This window comes from Lampris incognitus, chromosome 19, assembly GCF_029633865.1.
Source record: "Lampris incognitus isolate fLamInc1 chromosome 19, fLamInc1.hap2, whole genome shotgun sequence".
Lineage (NCBI taxonomy): Eukaryota > Metazoa > Chordata > Actinopteri > Lampriformes > Lampridae > Lampris > Lampris incognitus.
In genome coordinates, this window is record NC_079229.1 from 18060358 (window position 1) to 18083737 (window position 23380).

The following is a 23380-nucleotide window of genomic DNA, read 5'->3' on the forward strand; positions in this document are numbered from 1 at the left end:
GTTGGTAGCATTAGGAAGGAAGGAATCACAGTGACTGAGCCAAAGGGTATTATCATGAAGTTTCTAACACTCAGGTTACCTGTGGAAGCATCGAAGCAGTTAATTCCTCTGCTTCAAATGTCCTTGTTTAGTCTCTGCAGCATCCTCCAAAGTCCTTCTGTATGGCCTATAGTATATAGTCTATAACACAGTCTTACATGCTTGATTTAAACTGTTATGTCCTTCCAACAGCAGCAAAACAAAACTCTTGAGAAATCTCTCTGCCACAACTCTGCCTGCCCTGAAGTCAAACTGCTGAGGGGCTGATGTACGGAGGCTGCAGAGGGTCAAAACACTCCCCTATAGGATGTACTGTGTGGGCCCTTTTAGGGAAAGAAGGAAAATGAAACCCACACAGTAAGCCAGTGTGAGTAACATTAGTGAGTGAGAGAAAGGGGAGGGGGTGAGAGAGTGGCGGGGGAGAGGGGGGAGGATGTAGCGATGGGGGGGGGGGTATGAGGAAAAAGGGAGCTCAACGTGCTAATGAACAGCTGTCAATCAATCTGAAGCATTTGCATGAGCAAGCCGTGTTGCCAAAAAACACAGGAATAGATTTAGAGACCAGGCTCTCCATTCACGTGGATGGGCACTAATGGTACCAGGGAAACGTACAGCACACCACACCCCTGTATATGACTAGGCTAATAAAGAAACCGACTCAATATTTCACAGTACGCCATTAAACATAAAAGTCAGTGGGATGCAAGTGTGAAAGAGAGAGAAAAGGTACAGAGAAGAGAGGAAGAAAGATTAAATAAAAGGAGAAAGGAATGAAAGGCTAGGAGAAATTTGGCTTCACCCTATGGCTATTTACTATGTATTATATTAGTATTACAATCCTTCGTTCAAACGTTCAACTCAATAAATGCAATAGTAGAAGCAAATACACACAACGCCCAAGACAGGAGGAATTTTAGTCCAATAAATAATTTATATATATGTGTTTTGTATGAATGTGTACTTATACACCCACCCAAACATATGAACATACACACACACACACACACACACACACACACACCCACACACACACACACAACTCATATGTGTTAGGAACAGTAGCAAAATGAGCCTGTGTCAATTTGTCACCTTGTTCTATTCTAATGGAGCTGTTGTAGCAATCAGCTGTTAATAGAAAGAAAGAGAAAGTGTGAGAGAGCAAGGGCCAGATAGAGAGAGGGGAAGAGAACGATAAGGAAGATAGGGGAGACACTAAAGACACTAAAGAAATAGGCAATGGGGGGAGGCTAAAATGAGAGAGCAGGGAAAGAGAGATGGAAAGATAGAGACGCAGATGGACAGAAAGAGAGGGGATAGAAAGAGACAATGTGAGGAAATAGAGCAAGAGTAATAAACAGAAATAACTGGAGAAACATGAGCTGGTGTCATGGCACCCTGGCACACAGAGGACTAATATAGGAGTATAGAGACTCAAGTCTAAGTCTCTCTCTCTCTCTCTCTCTCTCCCTCTGTCTGTTTCTCTCTTTAATTCTATTGTTTTTTCTCCTTCATTTTAATTTCTATCCCCTCTTTAACCAATGTTATTTCTCTTCTTCCTACATTTGTTGAAATCCTCTCCTGAAATTGTAATTAACTCCAGAATTAGACGAGGGGCGGCCCTTCAATACATATGAAGCTATTTACAATTTAATTGGCAAGCTGGGATACTTAACAATAACATGCCCTTGGATGCTATCTTGTTTCACATTGCTATCTTAAAATAAAGTTTTAATATTGCACCAAATTTGGTGTGGTATTTCAATAAACTCTGGTGCATAAACTGCAGACGAGCACACAGACACGAACACATACATGCACGCACACGCACACTTTGAGACGAGACTCTGATTTATCATCCTACCACTAGAGGGCAGACTAAGGCAAGAGGACTGAGAAAAGCTGGACGTGACGATTACTTGGTCAGTTTTACACAAGGCCAACTGAGGTGCATCTTTTTCGCATATCCCACCTATCTATACACACATATGTATTTCTCCAGAAAGTTCAGAAGGCGGTGCAGCGCACCGGGAGCAGTTTTTGGGGTTCAGTTAATGCCTTGCTCATGGCCACATTGGAAGATATGGTGGGCCCTGTAGAAATAACACCCTCCAACTGAAAAACACTAGCAATCTTTCGGTTATTGGCTGGCCACTTTACCTCTAGGCCATACTGCCACCCCAAAAGATCCCACCCCAGATGGGACTCGAACCCACAATCCCTGGCTTAGGAGGCCAGTGCCTTATCCATTAGGCCACTGGGGCACCGTGGCAGACCCAAGGAATGCAGGACTGATGAGTTTAAGCCAAAAACACTTAAAGTTCAGAAGGATCAATGCATCTCTTTAATCTCTTGAATGCATATCAGAAGCGGATCAAGCAGTGCCAATTCTGAGCACTATTTTCTAGGAAGTTCTTGATCCATATTTCACAGTTGATTTAATTTCTGTGAAACTATGAATCTACTAAACTGGGGTTCCAACCTTTTTCAAGAAAATCTTGTTTTAAATTGAACCACATTAAAATTTATTGCTCTACTGAAATGCATGAAAAACAAGCCCAAAACCAAACCATGAGCTACTCTGACCCAAAACCACAAGTCACGGGTGAGCGTGGGCCACTTTGGGACATCTCACAAGAACACTACAAGGTGGTTGGAGCGAAATTCATCTGAACTTCTCATTCCAGTGTTTTCTTCCCAGCTAATATGGAGGTGTGTATTTGCTGTCAAAAAAACAGGTAATGGCAGGTCTTAAAGTGGCCAATCTGCTCAGCAATGCTGTCAAAATATTCTGGTTACGAGTTAAAAAAGTCATTCTGGGAATAGAGGCCATCAAAGGCAAATCAGGTCAAACAAAAACTTTCAAAAACCACTCACAAATGTTAAACTGTTGCAAGATATAATCTAATTTTAAAACTGCAAAATTTACTTTGGATGAATATATATGAGCATGTGTGTGTGAGAGAGTCTATAAAAAGAGAGACAGGGCATGGGTATGCATATGTTGGAGAGAGAACAGAGAACGACCCATCGTTGTGTGTACATACATATGTGTAAGCATGTGTCATGTGGCTGCTAGAAATGAAAATGTTAACTATGTACTTAACTATGTATATAATGGTAATATGTGTGTGTGTGTGTGTGTGTGTGTGTGTGTGTGTGTGTGTGTGTGTGTGAGAACATGTGTACATTCATCCACCTGCTATGCTGTAGTTCTACTCACTAATCTGCTCGGTTCCCTGAACCACATCTGACTGATGGGTTCTGTGGCTCTTCAGCGATCTGAACCATTTTGGGCGAACCTCCAAATGAGACACACACAAACACACACACACACACACACACACACACACACACACACACACACACACACACACACACACACACACACACACACACACACACACACACACACACACACACACACACGGGGGCGGGTGCCCTCACACACATACACACCCTGAGCGTGGGGGTAAGAATAGCCCCGTTAGTACAGGCTGACTGCCAGAGGCATCTGCTTGGTGGTGAACCTCCCAACGAGTGTGAGTGTGTATTAATCTCCCCAAGAGAGTATGCTTGGAAGGACAAGGAGGAGGTTAGAGGCAAGGAAGACATTCCTACAATCACCCTGTCTCTTAACTACAGCTTTATTTCTGCTTCTATGTAAGGGTGTGTGTGTGTGTGTGAAGATATAAAATCTGTCACAAATTGTTTTCAAACTGAGGATATTCTCCTTCAGATCTAATTAGGAGTGTAATAAAAAAGACACAACATACAGGAAGACAGGACTCCCCCCCCCTATAAATGGTGAGATTTATACTTGTACATTTCCTTTGTTTTAAAGTGATATTTTCTGCCATTTGCCTCTCTATCTTTGTAATAGCAAGTAAGGGAAGCCTCATCAGTCGTACGTTATTATCCAAAACACAGGTTAGATTTGAATACCAAAATACTGGTAGATGATTTTTATATCTTTATGATGCCAGTGATAAAGACTTTGGACCATGGGAAAAATATGATGGATGGAACCTTATGATTAAAACACACACACGCATGCACGCGCGCGCACACACACACACACACACACACACACACACACACACACACACACACACACACACACACACATACCAGTCTCTCGACCTCCTGCTCGCGGAGCCTCTCATCTCTCTGCCGTTGGTGGTAGTCAGTAAGCTCCTCCTTCCCGCTCAGCGAGCTGATGCTCCCCCTCCTTTCCCTGAACCCGGTTGGTGGGGTCACCCCAGTCTTCCCGAAAGACTGCCTCCTTTCCCCAAGCCCAGACTCCAGGCCACCTTTACTGAAGGAAGACCTCCTCTCTCCAAAGCTCCCGCCGAGCTCAACGCCCACCCCACTCCTCTCCCTCTCCTTCAAATAGAGCTCTGCTCCTGGGGAAAGGCCACGGCTGGCCGGCCTCTCTGGCTCTGGAGGGCTGGAGCCCGTGGAGCTGAGGGAGCCCATGGAGCTGGTGGAGGTCAGGCTGAGTTTTTTGGCAACGCGGGGAGAAGAGGAGCCCCCTGATCTGGATGGGATGGTGACATCAGGAGGGGCTGAAATGGTGGAGACAGAAGAGTTGGTGGAGGGGGAGAGGATCTTAGGTGAGGAGAGGGAGATGCACACGAGTCCCTCTCTCTGGGTCGTACTCTGGATGTGGGTCCCATTGGACGTCTGCTGGCTGGAGTTACCAAGGATGTGATTGAGATTCGGGCTTTCGACTTGGCTGGAGTTGCTGCTGCTGTTGTTGCTGCTGTAAAGGTCTTTACCGAGTTTGTAGCCTCCAACAATATCAGACCGGCGAGGTGGCAGCATTGACAGGGTCATCAATCCATTGTTGTGGTCCCGGGGAGAAGGGGAGGGGCATAGGCGTGGCAGGGAGCGACTGTGACCTCCTCCGGTCATTCCACTTAGGGAGCCCGCTGAGTACTTCCGGGTACGGCCACTAGGTGCCGCTTCTTGGTTGCCGTAGCTACGACGTCCAAGACGGGGGCTCGAGGGCATGCTGGCCACGCCTCCGGAGGAGGGAGCGCGGGATGAGATGGAGGAGGGAGGGGGAGAAAGGAGGAGGCTGTCGTTGCTAGCAACAGAATTTGAAGAGCCTCCACCATTCCACATTGACAGTAAAGGTGAGGAGGTCGGGTTGTGCGGCCGTCTGCCATCGCCGAGAAGGAAGCTGTCCTGTGATTGGTTGCGGCCGGCGGTAGAGCGTGAGTTCAGAAACGAGGAAGGGTCCGAGCGCCTGGAGGGGGACGGAGGGGCGGCGGTTTTGACAGCAAGCGGTGGCCGCTCAGAGCTATAGAAACGCCTTGCCTGCTCCTGATAGGCTGACGACAATGACGAAGAACTTGTGACAGGCGTGTTGGGAGGAGACTGTTGGATAGGAAGGATGGGAGAAGGAAAAAAAAATTGTTGGTAAAAGTTATAATAATTGTTATACCTACTGTTTATATAAGCAGATGTGGCATAGTAAAGGTATATAAAGAAAACCTTACTCTCAGAATGATAATCGGTTTTAGTACAGGGATTGACCTTTGCTAGACATTATAATGGAAAGTAGGTTGAGGATGAGGCCTTGGGGATACTGCATTAGAAACCAGGCAAACAAACCTTGAAAGATCTATCAGATATTGTCACAGGAAATATGAGTAATGTAATAATGGAGTAATGTAATTATAATTTGCTATACATAGCACTTTTTTGCAATGTTTACAACACTTTTCAAAGACAAGACATTAGCCGAACACAGGATCAAAAACAGACGATCAATATTTTACACACAAGCCAAGTTGAGAAAAGAGCTTCTTAAGAATTGATGACAGAAAATCTAAAAAGCCAACCAAGCCCTAGCTAGGCACACAATAGAAACATGACTAATGAATGAGTAAACCCTGCAAGCCAAATTAGACAATGCTGTTGAAATTAGGATAATAAGTAAGCCCTAGTTAGCCCAGTTTGGTTCTGTAATACAAACCAAGCTGATGCATAAACCTCGCAAACCCCTTTTAGACGCTATAGAAGAAACCAGGACAGTGGGTGGACCCTGCATAGCCCTTTTTTGGTTGTGCAGAGGAGAAGGAGCTAAATCATTTGTTACCTGTGTCATGCTAAAATAGGATGGGTTAGCATCCCCGTTGGCTCTCAGGCTGTTCTCCAGGGCAATCTTCTTGCGCTGCAGGGTGTCCATCAAGTCCCGGAGCTCAGATGCCGAACGCATGCCCCTAGCACTGCTGGTCCCTCCAACCACGGCATGGCTGTAATCACTGCTAAACTTCAGATAGTCTGATGGGAGGGAGGGAAAGAGGGCAGACAGACCGACGGGCAGAAAAGAGAATGACAGCGGTAGAGAGAAGAGTTATAGAGGGAAAAAGAGACAAGAGGGGGAAAGAGTTAAGTATTGATAAATAATGTATTATGAGTATACACAGAGGCAAACCAAGAATTGGAAAAAAAAAAGGATTTACTAAATGAACAAGTTTGAAAAAATAATAAAACTACAAACATGGATGATTCTGAACAAGAAGCGGGAGAGACAGGAAACACTATATGAAAAACATACACATTAGGGGAAGCATACAAATGCATTTAGGTCTATATTATCGGAGCATTTTCTGTTAAGTCTGTCAAAATAGTATCAACTGAGAGAACAGCAATGGGGTAAAAATGTGGCTCAGAGAGAAAAAAAACCGAGAGGGGGAAGCGTAATAACACATGAACAAGAGAGAGGTGAAAATTTGGGATTTGGTAAGTGTACCTGAGGTCAAAGTTATTCATAGATTGGCCCCTTGACAGAATAAACCATCACAAAATAATCCTCAAATGGCCATAAAGCACCCAAAATAGCAGTCAATGCACGTGCACGCACACACACACGCACACACACACACACATATGCATGCAGGCACACACATGCACGCACACATACACACACACTTCCTCCCTGTGTGCAAAATACACACATGGACAAAAACACGAAACCCTATGATCCAAAACAAACACACATGTGGTAATTTAAGTTTAAGTTGGGTCCAATTTCTGAGTTTGGGATTTCTGGAAATGAAAAAGACCGCAGAATACTCCAGAAATCCCATAAGAGGCCCCCGGCCCCACCCAAAGCTGAGTATCTTAAGAGGTTGCACTGTCTAGGGGGTCTCGAGGGGCTTTTTTTTGCCTAAAGTCAGACTTAACTGCCTGGATCCAAGTTTGGTTTATATGCAACGCTAGCTCAAAGTCTGCTGACTGGCTCAAACTTAATTTGTTGTTCGGCAACATTTTGAAGTATGGGAAGCCGCTGGAGTCCTTCAGATTTATGTGGAAGAATTCTCCAGATAAATCCCTGATACCCTGAAACTGCCTTCCCATGTACAATTCCAAATAAGCCTCACTAAATACCATCTCCCTCACTACAGATCTAAAAACACATTGGTAGGTGAAAGCACTACATCAAGCCTATTTAGTTTTTTGTTTTGTTATCAGCAGTTTTATATGGAAAAACAGCTTAGACCACCCAGTTTTTAACTGGCACACACACACACACACACACACACACACACACACACACACACACACACACACACACACACACACACACACACACACACACACACACACAAACACACACACAGCTTTAAAATGACACATGCAGCTCTGACTGAGACACATGTACGAATGTGTGCGTTCCACACACACATGCAAGTACACACGCGTAATAGAAACCTGGCAGAAATGCAGTTTCGAACCATATATTTTTGTGCACCTTGAAGTGTATACATAGCAGGCCCGCAGGTCTGTTTCTTTGCAATGGAGCCAACTGAGTGTGTGAGGGACAGCTGAGTCTTAATGTGTTAGAGATTGACAAACCTTAAATGGTGGAGAGAAATGGGCAGAAACCAGACATTGTTAGAGCTTGAAACACATGCACAAGTGCATGCACACACACACACACACACACACACGCACACGCACGCACGCACGCACGCACACACACACACACACACACACACACACAGTGTTTGTCTCCTTACATGGGCAGAATTACGCTTACGGTCTGGCTTGTATCCACTTTCCTGTATCAAGACTGTTCAAGCTACTCTCAGTCTCACTCTCTTACTTTAAGTCTACGTGTACAAGTGGAGTGTATGTCCTGTCACAACTTACTATGTGGGTAAACTAAACTAATCAAATATTACAATCTGGTAAAACAAGAAGAGAGGGACAGGACAGAGAGAAACGGCAACAGAGTGAGAGAATAAAAGGAAAAGTGAGGGAGAGCAGTACATTCCTGCTGTCTGGGAGGTTTAAGGGCAAGAATCCTAATGAAATATGGCACACATGCACGCACAAAGACACACACATGCACACCTTGTTCACACGAACCAATCAATCATGAAGGAGTGGGCAGAATCCAGCTGGATTGCCGTGGTGGTGGGAGAGGAACCAGATGACAAAAACAGTTTGTGTGCTTAGAATTTGAGTGCGAGTGTGTGTGTGTGTGATAGTGTTGCACAGTGTACCAATACTACAAAAGTATCACGATACCCTCACACAAAAAAAGATACGATACGCTTGGTTTTTTTAGTATCGGTACTTTTATTAAAATAACGTTCTGTGTCTGTGCAGCGAGCTGCTCCAACTGTCATGCTCCTTGCACACAGGCTAGTGGGCGTGCCTAACTTTTTCACTCACACACAGCGAAGCAGCAGCAGGCAGGCTGAGGTCACTGTGAGTGAGTGAGAGAGAGAGGGAACGAAAGATGGCAACAGGTTCGGAAGCGCTTGCCGACAATCCTCAGCTTGTGGACAAAAAAGACGGGCAAGTGAAGTCTGGAGTTATTTTGGATACTTCGCAGATAGTGAGGGCAAGCCCATAGACACACTGAGACCCGTCTGTAAGACATGTTACAAAGGCGTTCAGACAAAGGGAGGCAACACGTCCAACTTGGCAAAGCACCTCGCTGACAGACATCCCGGCCTTTACAAAGAATTCAAAGACCGACAGGCTAGTGAATGTGATTGAAAACACCATTACATGATCAGCCCCAATCTTATCCACTAACTATAGGCTATATAAGTGAAATGAGTGTGGTGTATTCTATGATAGGCAACCAACCGTGTTTGAAAGCTACCGGAAGTATGATAAAGACTCAAAAGATGCAAAGAGATTGAACAGAGCAGTAGCTGAGTTTATCTGTCTTGACCAGGTGCCGATATATACAGTTGACAAACCTGGATTTCGGAATCTTGTGCAGCAGTTGGACAGGAGATATGATATGCCTGGAAGAAATTATTTCATGAACAATGAAATCCCAAAGCTATACACTGAGACCAGTCAGGTTATTGAGACTCAACTTAAATGTCAGCCTTTTTTTGCTTGTACCACTGACCTATGGACGAGCAGGGCAGTTGATGCATACATGGCGTTAACAGTGCAGTACATATCTGAAACCTGGGAAATGCACTCCTGGTGCTTAGGATGTTCACCTTTGTATTTAGACCATACTGCAGATTGTCTCAATGAAGCCCTGGAGGAGATGGTGGAGGTGAAATGGGAACTGGACCTTTCAAAAATGGTTGGGATAACAACTGACAATGCCTCTAACAATAAAAAGGCATTTCAAAAGTACAATTGGATACCATGTTTTGGGCATAACCTTCATCTGGCAGTAGGCAAGGCTTTAAGCCTGGACCGTGTATCAAAATGCTTGTCCAGGCTCCGAACAACCGTGTCTGCGTTTTCCAGATCAAGCAAAATGCTAAGGAGCCTGGAAAACAAGCAGGAGACCTTAAGCTTACCTGAGCAAAAGCTCATCCATGACAAGCCTACTCGCTGGAACTCCACCTTTGAAATGGTGGATAGATTCTGTGAACAGCAACAGGCTGTCTGTGCTGTTTTGGCAGAAAATAGGAGGAAGTGGCATCTGATGCCAAAAGACTCTTATATGGCAAACTTAGAAATCATTAGAGAGGTCCTTGAGCCAGTAAGTAGCCTCACAGATGCACTAAGTGGAGAAAAGGTGCCCACGTTGTCTTCTGCGCTGCCTCTAAATTGGAAATTATTTTCTTGTCTGGAAGAGAAGGATGGCGATAATTTCCTTGCATGTGACATGAAAGAGAAAATGAGATCAGACTTTGCCTCAAGGTATGAAAGCAGACTGCTGGACATTGTCCTTAACACTGCAACATTTCTAGATCCAAGGTTTAAGGACACTTTTGTTACTATGGAGGAAGAGGTGAAAGCAGATCTTTTGCAGAAATCTAGTGAGGCTCCAGTACAATCAATGAGTCAGGTTCAAACAACACCGGCACAGCAACAGGCAACAGGGGTGAAAAAAAGAAAAACTGACTTGAAAAGTCTACTGTCCACCATTACGTTTGAAAAGAGGGAGTCAGGAGAGGCAAGTAGGGCTGAGGGAGGGGCTAGTGTTTCCACATTGCCTTCGGACCAACTTTCAAGTGAATATCTCTTGTACAAACAAATGAAAGAGATAAGTGCTACTGAAGACCCTCTCACCTGGTGGAAGAAGCATAAAGCCACCTTGCCAATTCTTGCACATTTTGCCAGACAGCACCTGTGCATTCCAGCCACAGGCTGTGCTTCAGAGCAAGTGTTTAGCACATCAGGCATTATCTGCAGCCCTAGGCGCATTAGGCTGACTGAGGAACACATTGACATGCTTGTTTTCCTTGCCAAGAACCTTCAAGCAGCAAAAGAATTGTCAAGAAAATAAGTGAGAGAATATTACAGAAATTCAGAGGGTGAGAGAGTGTATTTGGGATTTCATTGTTCAGGAATATTCTTTTAGTATAGCTATAAAGCTCAGCAGGTGGAAAGTAATAATTTTATTTTTGTTAAAACATGTTCAGTAGCTATATATATTTTGCCAAGTATATTTTGATTTATTTATTCCGAGCGTTAAAGTTTAAATACTTCACAATTCTGCCCTGACAATCAGCAAAAACGGACTGAGAATGGTACTGCAAATGACTAATTGTCTGACTGACGTTTGTCCACCTAGTGTAATGGCATGTACCATGTAGTGGCATGTTTTGTTTTGTTTTGGGTTTTTTTTAAATAAAGAGGAGAAAATAGTCTTTTAATTGTGTGTGTCAGTCAGTCATTAATGTGTTCACTGTTCGAAAGTTTAAATTTTACAGAAAAGTGGCTTGTTAAGCAAAAGCAAATGTGTTAACAAACAGAAGAGATTATGCTCATACTTGCTCTGGAGAATTAATTTATTAATGTAATTTGCTCAAAAAGCAGGACAGGAACAAGCTGGTGAAAGTTAAACCATAGTGAGACCGAGCTGGACCATTATTCATCTCTTTTCCAGATATTTTAGAATTTCACCGTGGTACCGGTTCAGTATCGAGTATCGAGGTATTTATGATAGGTATCGTATCGAAGTCATAATTTTGGTATCGTGACAACACTAGTGTGTGAGATGATATCTCTGTCCTCCCCCTGCCCTACGTTCTGTCTTTCTAAAACACACACACACACAAACACAATTTATAACATCACCCAATCTACCACACCTGTCCAAGTATTGCCTACCTGTAATCTTAACGCTGACACTCACAGCAGGTGATAAGGGGTGGAGGGTTAGGAGGTTGTGTGAGGCATACATAATTACTTCAGACGAAGGGAGGAATGCAGGGAGGATGATGGAGGAATTAGGAAATGAGTGGTTAGATGTGGAATGCCAGATAATGTGGAGAGGACACAGTTAGAGATGGAGAATAGCAAACAAAAGAGAAGTGAGAGGAGGAAGAAAAAGCCAAAGGCCAAGTACCAAGAGTCATTCAAGGGTCGGAGAATGAGTGGGGTGTGTGTGTGTGTGCGTGTGTGTGTGTGTGTGTGTGGTCAGAGAATGAGTGGAGTGTGTGTGTGTGTGTACCTGTGTTGTAGGCTAGTGGGGAGACCGGATTCTTATGCGGCAGCATGCTCTTCATTCTGCTGGCCTCCTCGGGATGGTTAAAGCGGAAGAGGTAGGACTTACCTAGACACAACGAGTAACCTGTAGGAAACACACAAAACAAACACATTCAAATTATTGGTGCAATGCAAATAATATGAATAAAAAAACTCTAATAAATAAAAAGGGTGCACTACTTTAGATTAACACAAGTAGCTCAATCGTGGCTATGGTTATTAATCACTACTAATTACTCTTGGTACATTTTCATCTCAACATAGCATCAGACTTGTCCATTCTTTTTCACCTACTTTTTTACACCTTCATCACCTCAATTTTCCAAAAAAAGCAATTATTTTTCAATAATTGTGTAGACCTAGGCTACATGCAAGCATGCAAAAAGAGACAGAACTGATACTACTTCATATGAACGGCAATGACACTGCCACACAAACACACACTTGGGTGTTTCAAATGGATTTTGTAACAACGGGACTATGCATTTAATGACAGGCAATTTGTCACCCACTGAGCAGCGCACCAAATTAAAAATTAAAATAAAAGAATCAGCTTTCTAAACAATGGCGCTGTGTGCAGTCGCATTTGGTAAACCTCACCCATGTGGCACCTGCAGAGATTTAAACCATAAAAATGTATTTGCATGTACCGTTTGTTTCAGATATAATGGATAAAAACTGTGTTGAAACGAAAGTGGCACTGTGCAAAGTAAACACGTCAAGGTAGCCTGTGATTTTGTGTGCATGCATTATGACGCAGGCTACAATTTAACATCTGTATGAGGGCCCACATCCAACCAATGGCACGCATGAGTGATGAAAGACTACAGGCAGTCCCCGGATTACAAACGAGTTCCGTTTTTGAGTCTGTTCTCAGATCAAATTTGTATGTAAGTCAGAACAGTTATAGTATCATAAATATAATAATGCAGTAATAATAATAAAAAACTCTGGGCGTCCGAGTAGCGTAGCGGTCTCTTCCGTTGCCGACCAACACGGGGATTACCAGTTCGAATCCCCGTGTTACTTCAGGCTTGGACGGGCGTCCCTACAGACACGATTGGCCGTGTCTGCGCGTGGGAAGCCGGACATGGGTGTGTGTCTTGGTCGCTGCACTAGCGCCCGCTCTGGTGGGTCTGGGCGCTTGTTCCTGGGGAGGGGGAACAGGGGGAATAACCTGATCGTCCCAAGCGCTACATCCCCACTGTCAGGTGAAAAGATGTGGCTGGCGACTCCACCACATATATCGGGGAGACGTTGTAGTCTTGCCTGCTGCCCAATGACTGCTGGGATAGGCTCCAGCATCCCCGCCACCCTGAGAGCAGGATCACAGGTTTGGGTGACGGACGGATGGATGGATGTGGTAGTCTGCAGCCCTCCCCAGATCGGCGGAGGGAGTGGAGCAGCGACCGGGACGGCTCGGAAGAGTGGGCTAATTGGCCAAGTACAATTGGGGAGAAAAAGAGGGGGGGGTAATAAATGGAACTACAGTACAGTATTTATAATTGATAAAATGCGTGTACTGGTATAAAAAACTTTAAAGAAACATTTATTATATTTCAAACTCCCCACCTGCCACTGTCGCGGGAGCGGATCGCAACCGGTGGAGGCCGGCCGTTTGACGCCCGAAAGGAGAGCCCGCTCCGCAGGCTCGCTTCCCCGCCTCACTGGGTACGTGGGAAAACGCTGTCTCACCTCTCTCTGAACGCTTTATTGTTTGCACTTTCGTTTCAATCGAGATCGTTTTCCTTTTCTTCGATACATCACTATCACTTGCATCAGATTTACGCTTTGAAGCCATGATTACGAGGGCAAAAAACACGAAAATTTCAAGTCAAAACACAACGCACACAACAACGTTTCCGGGATCCGACCTAAAATGGCGACGACGGCGCGGCGTTCTCCCTCTGGCCGACCAACGCCTAAACGCGCCGTGTTTTGCGCGTCGCGCGAAGTAGTCCGTCCGTTTGGTAGTACGAACCATTGTGTGTACCTCATTTTTATTTTATTTATTTTTTTAAATCGGCTTCACGGATTCGGTTCGTAAGTACGGGAGTTTGTAACCCGGGGACTACCTTACAGTCGATAAGGAAAGTGGCCAGACCGCGTTCACACGTTTTGTTTAATACAGCCACTAGTACTGTACGCAGAGGCAGGTTTTAGTACACTTTCTCATTTGTTCATGCCTGTATATTGAACCACAGCAAAATACTCACACACACACACACACACACACACACACACACACACACACACACACACACACACTGACACACGCAAACATACACACACACTTGGAAGTGTGCACAGCGGGCCATTCAGGACCACAGTGTTTGCTCTGGCCATCAATTAGGTTGAGAGGGCCAGGCATTAAACAAGACGTCAGGGTCACAACCACACAGACGGTCGCAGCTGTCCAAATACCTCAGAGAGGAAGGGAGAGCGAGTGTGTGAGAGAGGGATGCTGACACAAGAAAGAAAGAAAGAAAGAAAGAAAGAAAGAAAGAAAGAAAGAAAGAAAGAAAGAAAGAAAGAAAGAAAGAAAGAAAGAAAGAAAGAAATGATGCAAAAACAAAACCGAGAAAGACCCCAAAGACAGGGGATCCAACAGGAAAAGCGGCCAGCAGAAGTCCGGGACACATGTTGAAAACGCGAGCAGCGAGACAGAAATGGAGAGGCGAAACACAAAGGTATCAGCTAATCCTCCTCTCTCTTTGCATTCTCTCCGTTCTTTCTCCGGTCTTTCAAACTCTTTACCAGGGGTCGGGTTCGATTAAGCCAAACTCTACAGGCAAGCCACACAACTTTAGCATGTGTGCAAAACACTGCGAGCGTCTCCAAAATAGCTCCATTACAGTTACATCACATTCCTTGGATCTCGAGTCAGACGCAACCACTGAGGCGAGAGAGGGGGATAAAGAGAGGAAATGGAAAAAGGCTGAATGGAAAAATGACTAAAAGCCATTTCTTTCTCACAGCCCATATGCAAGACATGGAGGAGGGATATTTCATGATTCAAAAAATAATCTAAAATGATACATAAATAAAGTAGGCAAAGTTAAAACATCGGAGCAGGTCAACGTGTAGGCATGGTGCTGTATACCTATATAGCACAGGGGACGAGCATGGGCCAAACCTGTCTACCAACTGTCTCTGTGTACATGCATGTGCCTATAACCCACCTCATCTAGGATTTTATGCTAAAAACAGTTTTTTTTCTTCTTAGCACTAAAAGACAGGAAGAGAGCAAGGTGCTGATGTGGTGCTGTTATTACACAAGCATGCACGCATGCGCACACACAAGCACGCACGCACACACACACACACACACACACTGTTTAGTCTACACAGCTGGACTGTAACTTCCCAAATTCACGCTGGTATAAACACTATCTTGCAGGTTTAGACACACATCATGGGGATGTGGCAGCATGACACACACATGGATCAAAAGATCCTAGTGTGCTTGTTTTTAACACAGGGGGAGAGAGAGGGGGAGAGAGAGAGAGAGAGAGGGCGAGAGAGAGACAGACAGACAGACTATCACTGGAGTAAATGTTTTGTGTTATTAACTGCCAAATATTAGTGATGTGTGTGCTTATATGTGAATGTGTAACAGTGTCTGACTAATGAATAACAGTACCTTTCGGGATTTAGCATGACATCAAACACACACACACACACACACTCCGCCAGCAGTCTACTCTTGTAAAAACCTCATTTCCAAGTTGCACTATTCTCACCATGTGGCACTTTTAAAAGGAGGTGGAGGGGTATAAAGTGTGTAGTTATTTGTTCACAGTCCCCGTTTTTCTCATTTCCTCTGAACTCGTTGGATAACAAACAACTACAAGTTAATCCTCCCCTCCTTCCCGTCCTCAGAACAAACAAAGAACAGGAGTTTGACAGTTTGTGAGTGGGAGAATGAGAAAAAGAGGTAGCATAGAGGAGGAAAACTATTTCTTTGAATTCATCTCTCTCTCTCACACACACACACACACACACACACACACACACACACACACACACACACACACACACACACACACACACACACACACACTTTTAAAGGTGATAAATGTGCTGAAATTCAGTGACCTTATCTCATCTCTTATCCCTATACTATGACATGGTTAAGGGTGCTCACTGTGTCTCACCAACAAAGTGTTTATTTGCTCGTTTATAGACTAATTTTAAGTCTGCCAGCCACAGCAATCTACACAAACACACATGCAGATATATTAAAACAAACACAACCTAAACCAACCAAAGACTCATATCTTCTTCGTTCAGTTGTTTATTAACAATTAAGTTTGACTCCCCCCACGGCCCCCCCCACACACACACATCCATGCAACAATTACTGAAAACTCAAAATTAGTCTGCATAAACATATATGGGCTAATTTAAAGTCTGGCATCTACAAAGTAAGACCTCAGAGTCTTTGAGGACCCAGATGTAGGCGCTGTATTACATTTGGACCCAATTTTTTCCTCTGCTTATAGATCAGAGCGAACCCACTACACTCTCACCACAATGTTAAGGGAGGGGAAACTCAAAACAGTTTCTCTATTTGGCCAACACACGTCTGGAGGAACTACCAGATTAGGACCATTAGGTTACATTGGAAAATAAACCAATCACACAGATAAGCTGTTGGAGATATGCTTGAATGAAGGTCGACGCTGATGAGCAACTCTGTGTGCAAAATAACCACACTTGCATCTCAAGTTGATTCTTGATCAGCGTTACTGGAATATAGAGCTACTACATTAAAGTGCAGGTCTGGGGAAGCACTATTTCAACGGATGTCAAAATCTGTGTGAATCTGCAGTCATTGCTGATTGAAACCTGAGTTTGAGTCAGTCCACACACACAAAGTCATGTGCAACTGTGTGGCTGCATACACACATGTCCCTCTGGGAGAGTAAATTGGCCCAGAAACCACAATATAACCTTTTCTGGGGCAGGGGGCGTCTGGCAATAATGCTACAAAAAACAAACAAACTGGTCTTTCTCCAGGGAGTCGGTGTGGATTAGTTCATCAATCACTCACACTATCTCTCTCTCTCGCTCTCTCTCTCGCTCTCTTTCTCTCTCACACACACACACATGCATGCACATGCGCGTGCACGCACACACACATGCGAAATCACAACCAAGCCCTTCTCTGGCAGTCAGAATATATTATCTAATCTGTGCTCTATTGCTCCAACTCTTTAATTTTTTCACACACACCGATTCATATCCTATCTTTATAATAGAAACCAGGCCTGAATCATCTCAGACCTCACCCACAAAGCATCCATCCACCCACCCATCCATTCTACTTGTTTGGAGGAAGGTAAAGGCACCGGGACAACTTAAAACTCTTCACTCAGTGGCTTACAAAGATATTTTCCCCCCTTATTTTTCAAGTGCAAGATTTGAATCTAAGTCTGCCTGCATTCAAGATTGGCAACAGTAAAGGCTGAGAGTACAATAAGGCCCAGGACAAAGAATGAAGTATTGTTTTCAGGTGTCAGGTAGCCTTTAACCAACCGTGACCGTCTTTGTTGCCGTTGGCTACTTCTCTTTGTCCCCATGCAATTCACAGCAGTCTTCGTACTTCATGGGTAGGATCTAGACCCCTGAGGTACACCACAGTAAGTTCACTTCCATCAACAAAGAACATCTGGAACAAACTCCATCCACCAATATTGGGGCTTGAGGATTTCTTTCTTTTTTTTTTCTTTTTCTTTTTGGTAGTAAATCAATATGATTTATCGCATTCAGTGGCTTAGCCTGCATTGCAACAGCAGCACTGACGTAAGAATTATTTGGTAAGACAATAATCAACCCCAGCTGATAAACAATGCTAATTCAGCCAAATGTGGCTTTCTTGTTAGAAAGGAACATCTGCAAGAATGAGAAGACACGCCAACTAAAAAGTCTTCAATGGAGCATTGATAAGATAGGACAGATCGTGATATCATTAACACTGCTTCTCATACAAACATGCTGGACTGTTTTGCACTTTTACGAAAACACAGTGATGTTGCCTCTATAACGGCACTATGCATGCATCAACCATCACGTGCAACGCAACCAGGAGAGGGAGAGAGAGAGAGAGAGAGAGAGAGAGAGAGAGAGAGAGAGAGAGAGAGAGAGAGAGAGAGAGAGAGAGAGAGAGAGAGAGAGAGAGAGAGAGAGAGAGAGAGAGAGAGAGAGAGAGAGAGAGAGAGAGAGAGAGAGAGACTGACTGACTGACTGACTCACTCTTGGGATTCTTCAGTCACTAACAGCCTTTGAGCTCCGTTACAAACCTTTGGTTGAGTCCCATTCGGTGACTATGGCAACGGGAAACAAAAAATAAATTCTTCCTCTCTTGAATCTAAAAAACTGCCATTGCAATAAGTTAAATCGCTCTTATCTGTGGCAGAAAGTTAGGGGGGGGAAAAAGCCCGGCGGAGACTCCGACAGGTCCCCCCTCTCGCTGTTCTCCTCCCACCTCAGTGAGCAGTCAAGACTCCGGATCGAAGTTCACTGATTTACCATCCGAGAGTCTGCGGAGAAGACCGTACCAACTCCACGAAAGAAAGGGGTGGTGTACTTTTCCAAGAGGAGACGGCTCAAAAGCCACTAAGCCAATCACAGTTTAGAAGATCTGGGATGCTCACATGAACGTGGATAAACACTTCATCGCTACAAGCAATTCGCCTGCCAAAAGATTAAACGGAATGTGTATCAACACCATTAGTTCCCCCCCTACATGTACTCGCTAGGTACAAACGCTATTAGACGGTAAGGTATTTGGTTGCCGCCCCCTCCCTTCTCTTTCTTTGTCCTACCTTTCCCCCCCGACCTTAGAAGTACCCTACAACGGAGCAGAGTTGGCGTGCAAGATAACTGAAAAAAATTTAAAAAAATCTGATAGAATGGTATTTTCTGTGGGAATAGAATATTTCATTCAGACTGTAAAGAAAGAAACCGCTTGAATAGTTTCAACTAGTTCGTAACTAAAGAGGGGCAAGATTTACAAAAAACACGAGAGAATAAAATGGGGGGGGGTTAGGGGAGGCAGACAGGCTGGCTGTATAGAGTGACTCCACCAATTAATCAATGGAATGAGTCAATGATAGATAGATAGATAGATAGATAGATAGATAGATAGATAGATAGATAGATAGATAGATAGATAGATAGATAGATAGATAGATAGATAGATAGATAGATAGATAGATAGGAACTATAATCTGAAAGGTTATGGTTGTGAATTTCTGAAAATATCAGAAAATTGTACCTTGAATTTATATAAGTACTCTCTCTCGCTCCCGCTCGCTCGCTCGCTCTCTCTCTCTCTCTCTCTCTCTCTCTCTCTCTCTCTCTCTCTCTCTCTCTCTCTCTCTCTCTCTCTCTCTCTCTCTCTCTCTCTCTCTCTCTCTGTCTCTCTTTTTTTTCTTCCTGAAACTGTTTTTTGTATGAGCTGGATTATAAAGAGATAATTGTGTTTGGGTATAATCTATTGGACTGTAACGTATTCAGAATAAATTTACCTTTTTAAAATAAAAAAATCTGGTAACACTTTAGTATGGGGAACATATACACCATTAATTAGGTGCGTATTAGCATGCAAATTAGCAACATATTGGCTCTTCATTGGTCTTTATTAAGCACTTATTAATGCCGTATTCTGCATGGCCTTATTATACAACCAGTAAGCCATTAACTATGAGTTTTCCCTCTATAACCTCAGAATTATTGCTTATTAGTAGTACCATCTCAATATGCTTTGCTTAGTATGGACTTTATAAGGTGGTAGTACCACAAGAAGAGTTATTCTCCCGTACTAACACGTAATGAATATGGTCTGTTCTTACATAACAAAACACAAAAGTACAAGTGTTAATAGTGTTAAATTACTCTAAATTAAGTTGTTGTTACTTAGAACATGTTCCCCATACTAAAGTGTTACCAAAAATCTCTCTCTCTCTCTCTCTCTCTCTCTCTCTCTCTCTCTCTCTCTCTCTCTCTCTCTCTCTCTCTCTCTCTCTCTCTCTCTCTCTCTCTCTCTCTCTCTCTCTCTCCCTCCCTCCCTCTCTCTCCTCTCTCTCTCTCTCTCTCTCTCTCTCTCTCTCTCTCTCTCTCTCTCTCTCTCTCTCTCTCTCTCTCTCTCCCTCCCTCTCTCTTCCTCTCTCTCTCTCTCTCTCTCCCTGTGTTAAAAACAAGCACACTAGGATCTATGTCAGATGTTTTTCTTATTATCTGTTGGTTAAAAGCAAACATTTCCAACACAACATGAACCCTCTGACAGCCAGTTTTTTATCCTTCGGTGATTTGTCTTCCCTGCAAGCAAAAAACGTCCCCAGCACGTCCCCTAAAGGTCCTCTCCAAACATCCGATACATGTCATTGTGTAGGGTTTTCATTACGTCACGGGGACGTTATCGCGGGACATCCCTGCAACGTCGCGAGGACATTACAGGAACGTTAGGGGAAAGTCCTCTAGACGTCCCCGTGAGGTCCCGGGAACATTATCGCGGGATGTTCACAGGGACATCAGGGGAAAGTCCTCTATACATCCCTGTGACGTCCCGAGGATGTTATCGTGGGACATCCCTGTAACGCTGTGAGGACATTACAGGAATGTTAGGGAAAAGTCCTCTAGACGTCCCTGTGATGTCCCGGGGACGTTATCGTGGGACATCCAAGGACTAGGGAAACATCCTCTAGACATCCCCGCGATGTCTCGGAGACATTATTGTCCCGAGGACATAATAGGGACGTTAGGGGAAAGTCTACTAGACGTCCCTGAGACGTCATGGGGATGTTATTGTGGGACATTCTTTGAATGTCTCGAAATAACGTCCGCATGTCATAATGAAAACCCTATACAATGACATTTACCGGACGTTCAGAAAGGACCTTTAGGGGACGTGCTGGGGACGTTCTTATGTTTGCTGGGTTGTCAGGTCTTCGTCTAAACTAAGGCTCCAACGGTTGAGTCCTCCTCATGACTACACCTGTTAAAGTAAGTTTGACGAAGGTCTTTAAGGGGTTAACCTCCACCTTTAGAAGGGGGGTACAGAAGCTATCTGTTCATGACCCTTCACCCAACCAGATAGTGAACTGAGAATTTTCCCCTTAACATAAAAAAAGATAATATACTAAATAAAAGCCAAATGTTGGCTGTGTTATGTTTGAGTGTGGCAACTTGTGTGTGTGAATAGTGTGAATAGTGTGTGTGCATTTTGCCATATGTTGTGTGGATGTCTAATGTATCGAATTTGCATGCAACATGTCGTGTGTGTGTGCGTGTATGTGGGTGTGTGTGTGTGTGTGAGTGTGCGCGCGCGTGTGTGTGTGTGTGCGTAAGCCTATAGGCCAGCTTTGAAGAAAATGTGGTCGAGCAATTAAAAAAAAAAGAAGTGGTTTATCCATCCGCTGGTTTTTCCTTTAACCCAGACCAGAGAAAAGTCTGGAAGACGGAGTGGTGGATTCCCCCGCTAGCGAGGAACGACAGTAAACAGATTTTACTGCCGTAAGGATAAAAGGATGCTGCAACAGCACGCTGACCAAGAACAGTGCATGAAAAAAAGTCAGTGTATCCAAATGATCATCCGCTTAATCCCCATTACTGTTGTTCTTTGCTGTCTCCGTATGTTTGTCCAAGTCTGACCCTGCCATTCTGGCAGCAGTGGTGTTGACCAACACTCTCACCTGTTAAGGCCATGCCTGAAAATTACACAACTTTCCAGAGTGAAATTACCAAAATACTATGAGGGCAACCAAGAAATACAGTTTCTATCCATTCTGATCTTGTGAATGGTATTCCAAAATAGGCCTTGAGAATATCTTTTAACGGTGCAAAGCACACATTTCTTCCTGCTGTTATGCAGCCCGTGGTCTCCTGGTGTCATCATTTTGCTTATGTTGCAATTCTGTAACTTTGTTGAGAAACATAACAGAGTAATGTACAAATTAGTCATTAGTTTTTGTAAGTTAACGTTCCCAGGTGTCATCAGCTCCAGATAGGTCACATAATGTGTGTGCGTGTGTGTGGCCAGACTAACTCAACCAAGAGCATCTGAATCCGCAGCAAGTATTTCTGCAAATATTACTCTTCCTCCCTCTTGTTTATTTCTCCCTCCGTAGCTTTCCAAACCTTCCTACCCTCTTGACCTGCCATGGCATCTTTTTTTTATTATTATTATTATTTCTATTTTACCCTCTTTCTTTTTCTCTCCCCACCCCTTCCCCTTCTAGTGATCCTTCACAATGCCCTGGCCGCGTGTATGTAGACACAACAAGATGTTGTCAATATTTGAATGAGGCGGTCACAGAGGGAGGATAAATAGCCTGGTCAATGTTTAACTGGAGATGGCCTGGCCACACAAGAGATACCCAAGAACCAAAAGGAGTGGGGCGGAGAGAAAGAGATAAAAAATGGGGGTGGAGAGGATTGGGAGAAAGAAAAGTAGGAGAAAGGGCAAAAAGTGCAAAGATGGGAGATACACAAAACATGTATCGGAGAAGTCAGTGAACAGACACAAAATCTAACACACTGAGAAGGTAAGAAGAAACCTAAGCAAAAATGGATATAGCATGGTGTTTGGTGGGCTCTTGTGTGAGTCTTCTGTAATCTACGGTAGTGGGGTTGGTAGACGGCTGTCTGCTCTGGAGTTGTTGGAAGCTGTGACTCATTGTAGCAACTATCTGTTCCAAACCATTTGCTAATGAAACTCGTTCTCCAATCCAGGAATGTATGCACACACACACACACACACACACACACACACATTATGTGCCCTATCTGGAGACCTACACACACACACACACACACACACACACACACACATTATGTGCCCTATCTGGAGATTTACACAGAATGGACACACACACACACACACACACACACACACACACACACACACACACACACACACACATTATGTGCCCTATCTGGGGACTTACACAGAATGGACACACACACACACACACACACACACACACACACACACACACACACACACACACACACATTATGTGCCCTATCTGGAGACTTACACAGAATGGACACACACACACACACACACACACACACACACACACACACACACACACACACACACACACACACACAAGCAGCATAAAGCATGCAGAAATGAATGCACACGCCCGTACAAAAAAATACACAGAGACCCATAAAGAGGTTTTTTACACCTAAATGCACCCGTAGTTGTTTCCTTCGAGACCTTTGGTTGTATAACTTACTTACAAGACTCCTGCACAAATTCTGAGGAATTCAAATTAACCAAACCACACACCAACCACTCTCTGTCACACATATGGGTTATGACATGCTGAAAGTATGTACTCTTAATGAAGCACGGCTTACTGTAGCTAGGCACAGACAGCAAACA

At 44.1% G+C, this 23380-nt stretch overlaps 1 protein-coding gene and 1 non-coding gene across 6 annotated transcripts in view; both read right to left on the reverse strand.

Annotated features, from left to right (window-relative positions):
• Nucleotides 1–23380, reverse strand: part of phldb2b (pleckstrin homology-like domain, family B, member 2b) — a 61473-nt gene that overhangs the window by 31375 nt on the left and 6718 nt on the right. For 4 of the 5 annotated variants that reach the window (XM_056299283.1, XM_056299284.1, XM_056299282.1 and 1 more), the window contains 3 exons: nt 11945–12064; nt 6146–6330; nt 4168–5421 (listed from right to left, as the gene is read on the reverse strand). In XM_056299283.1, coding sequence (XP_056155258.1) covers nt 4168–5421; nt 6146–6330; nt 11945–12064 — 1559 coding nt within the window. Of the gene's footprint in view, nt 1–4167; nt 5422–6145; nt 6331–11944; nt 12065–18284; nt 18458–23380 lie in introns of those variants that run through there. The other variant, XM_056299285.1, reaches the window with a different exon arrangement.
• trnar-ccu (transfer RNA arginine (anticodon CCU)) lies at nt 2228–2300 on the reverse strand. Its single transcript has one exon. It is a non-coding gene; the product is annotated as a tRNA-Arg (tRNA).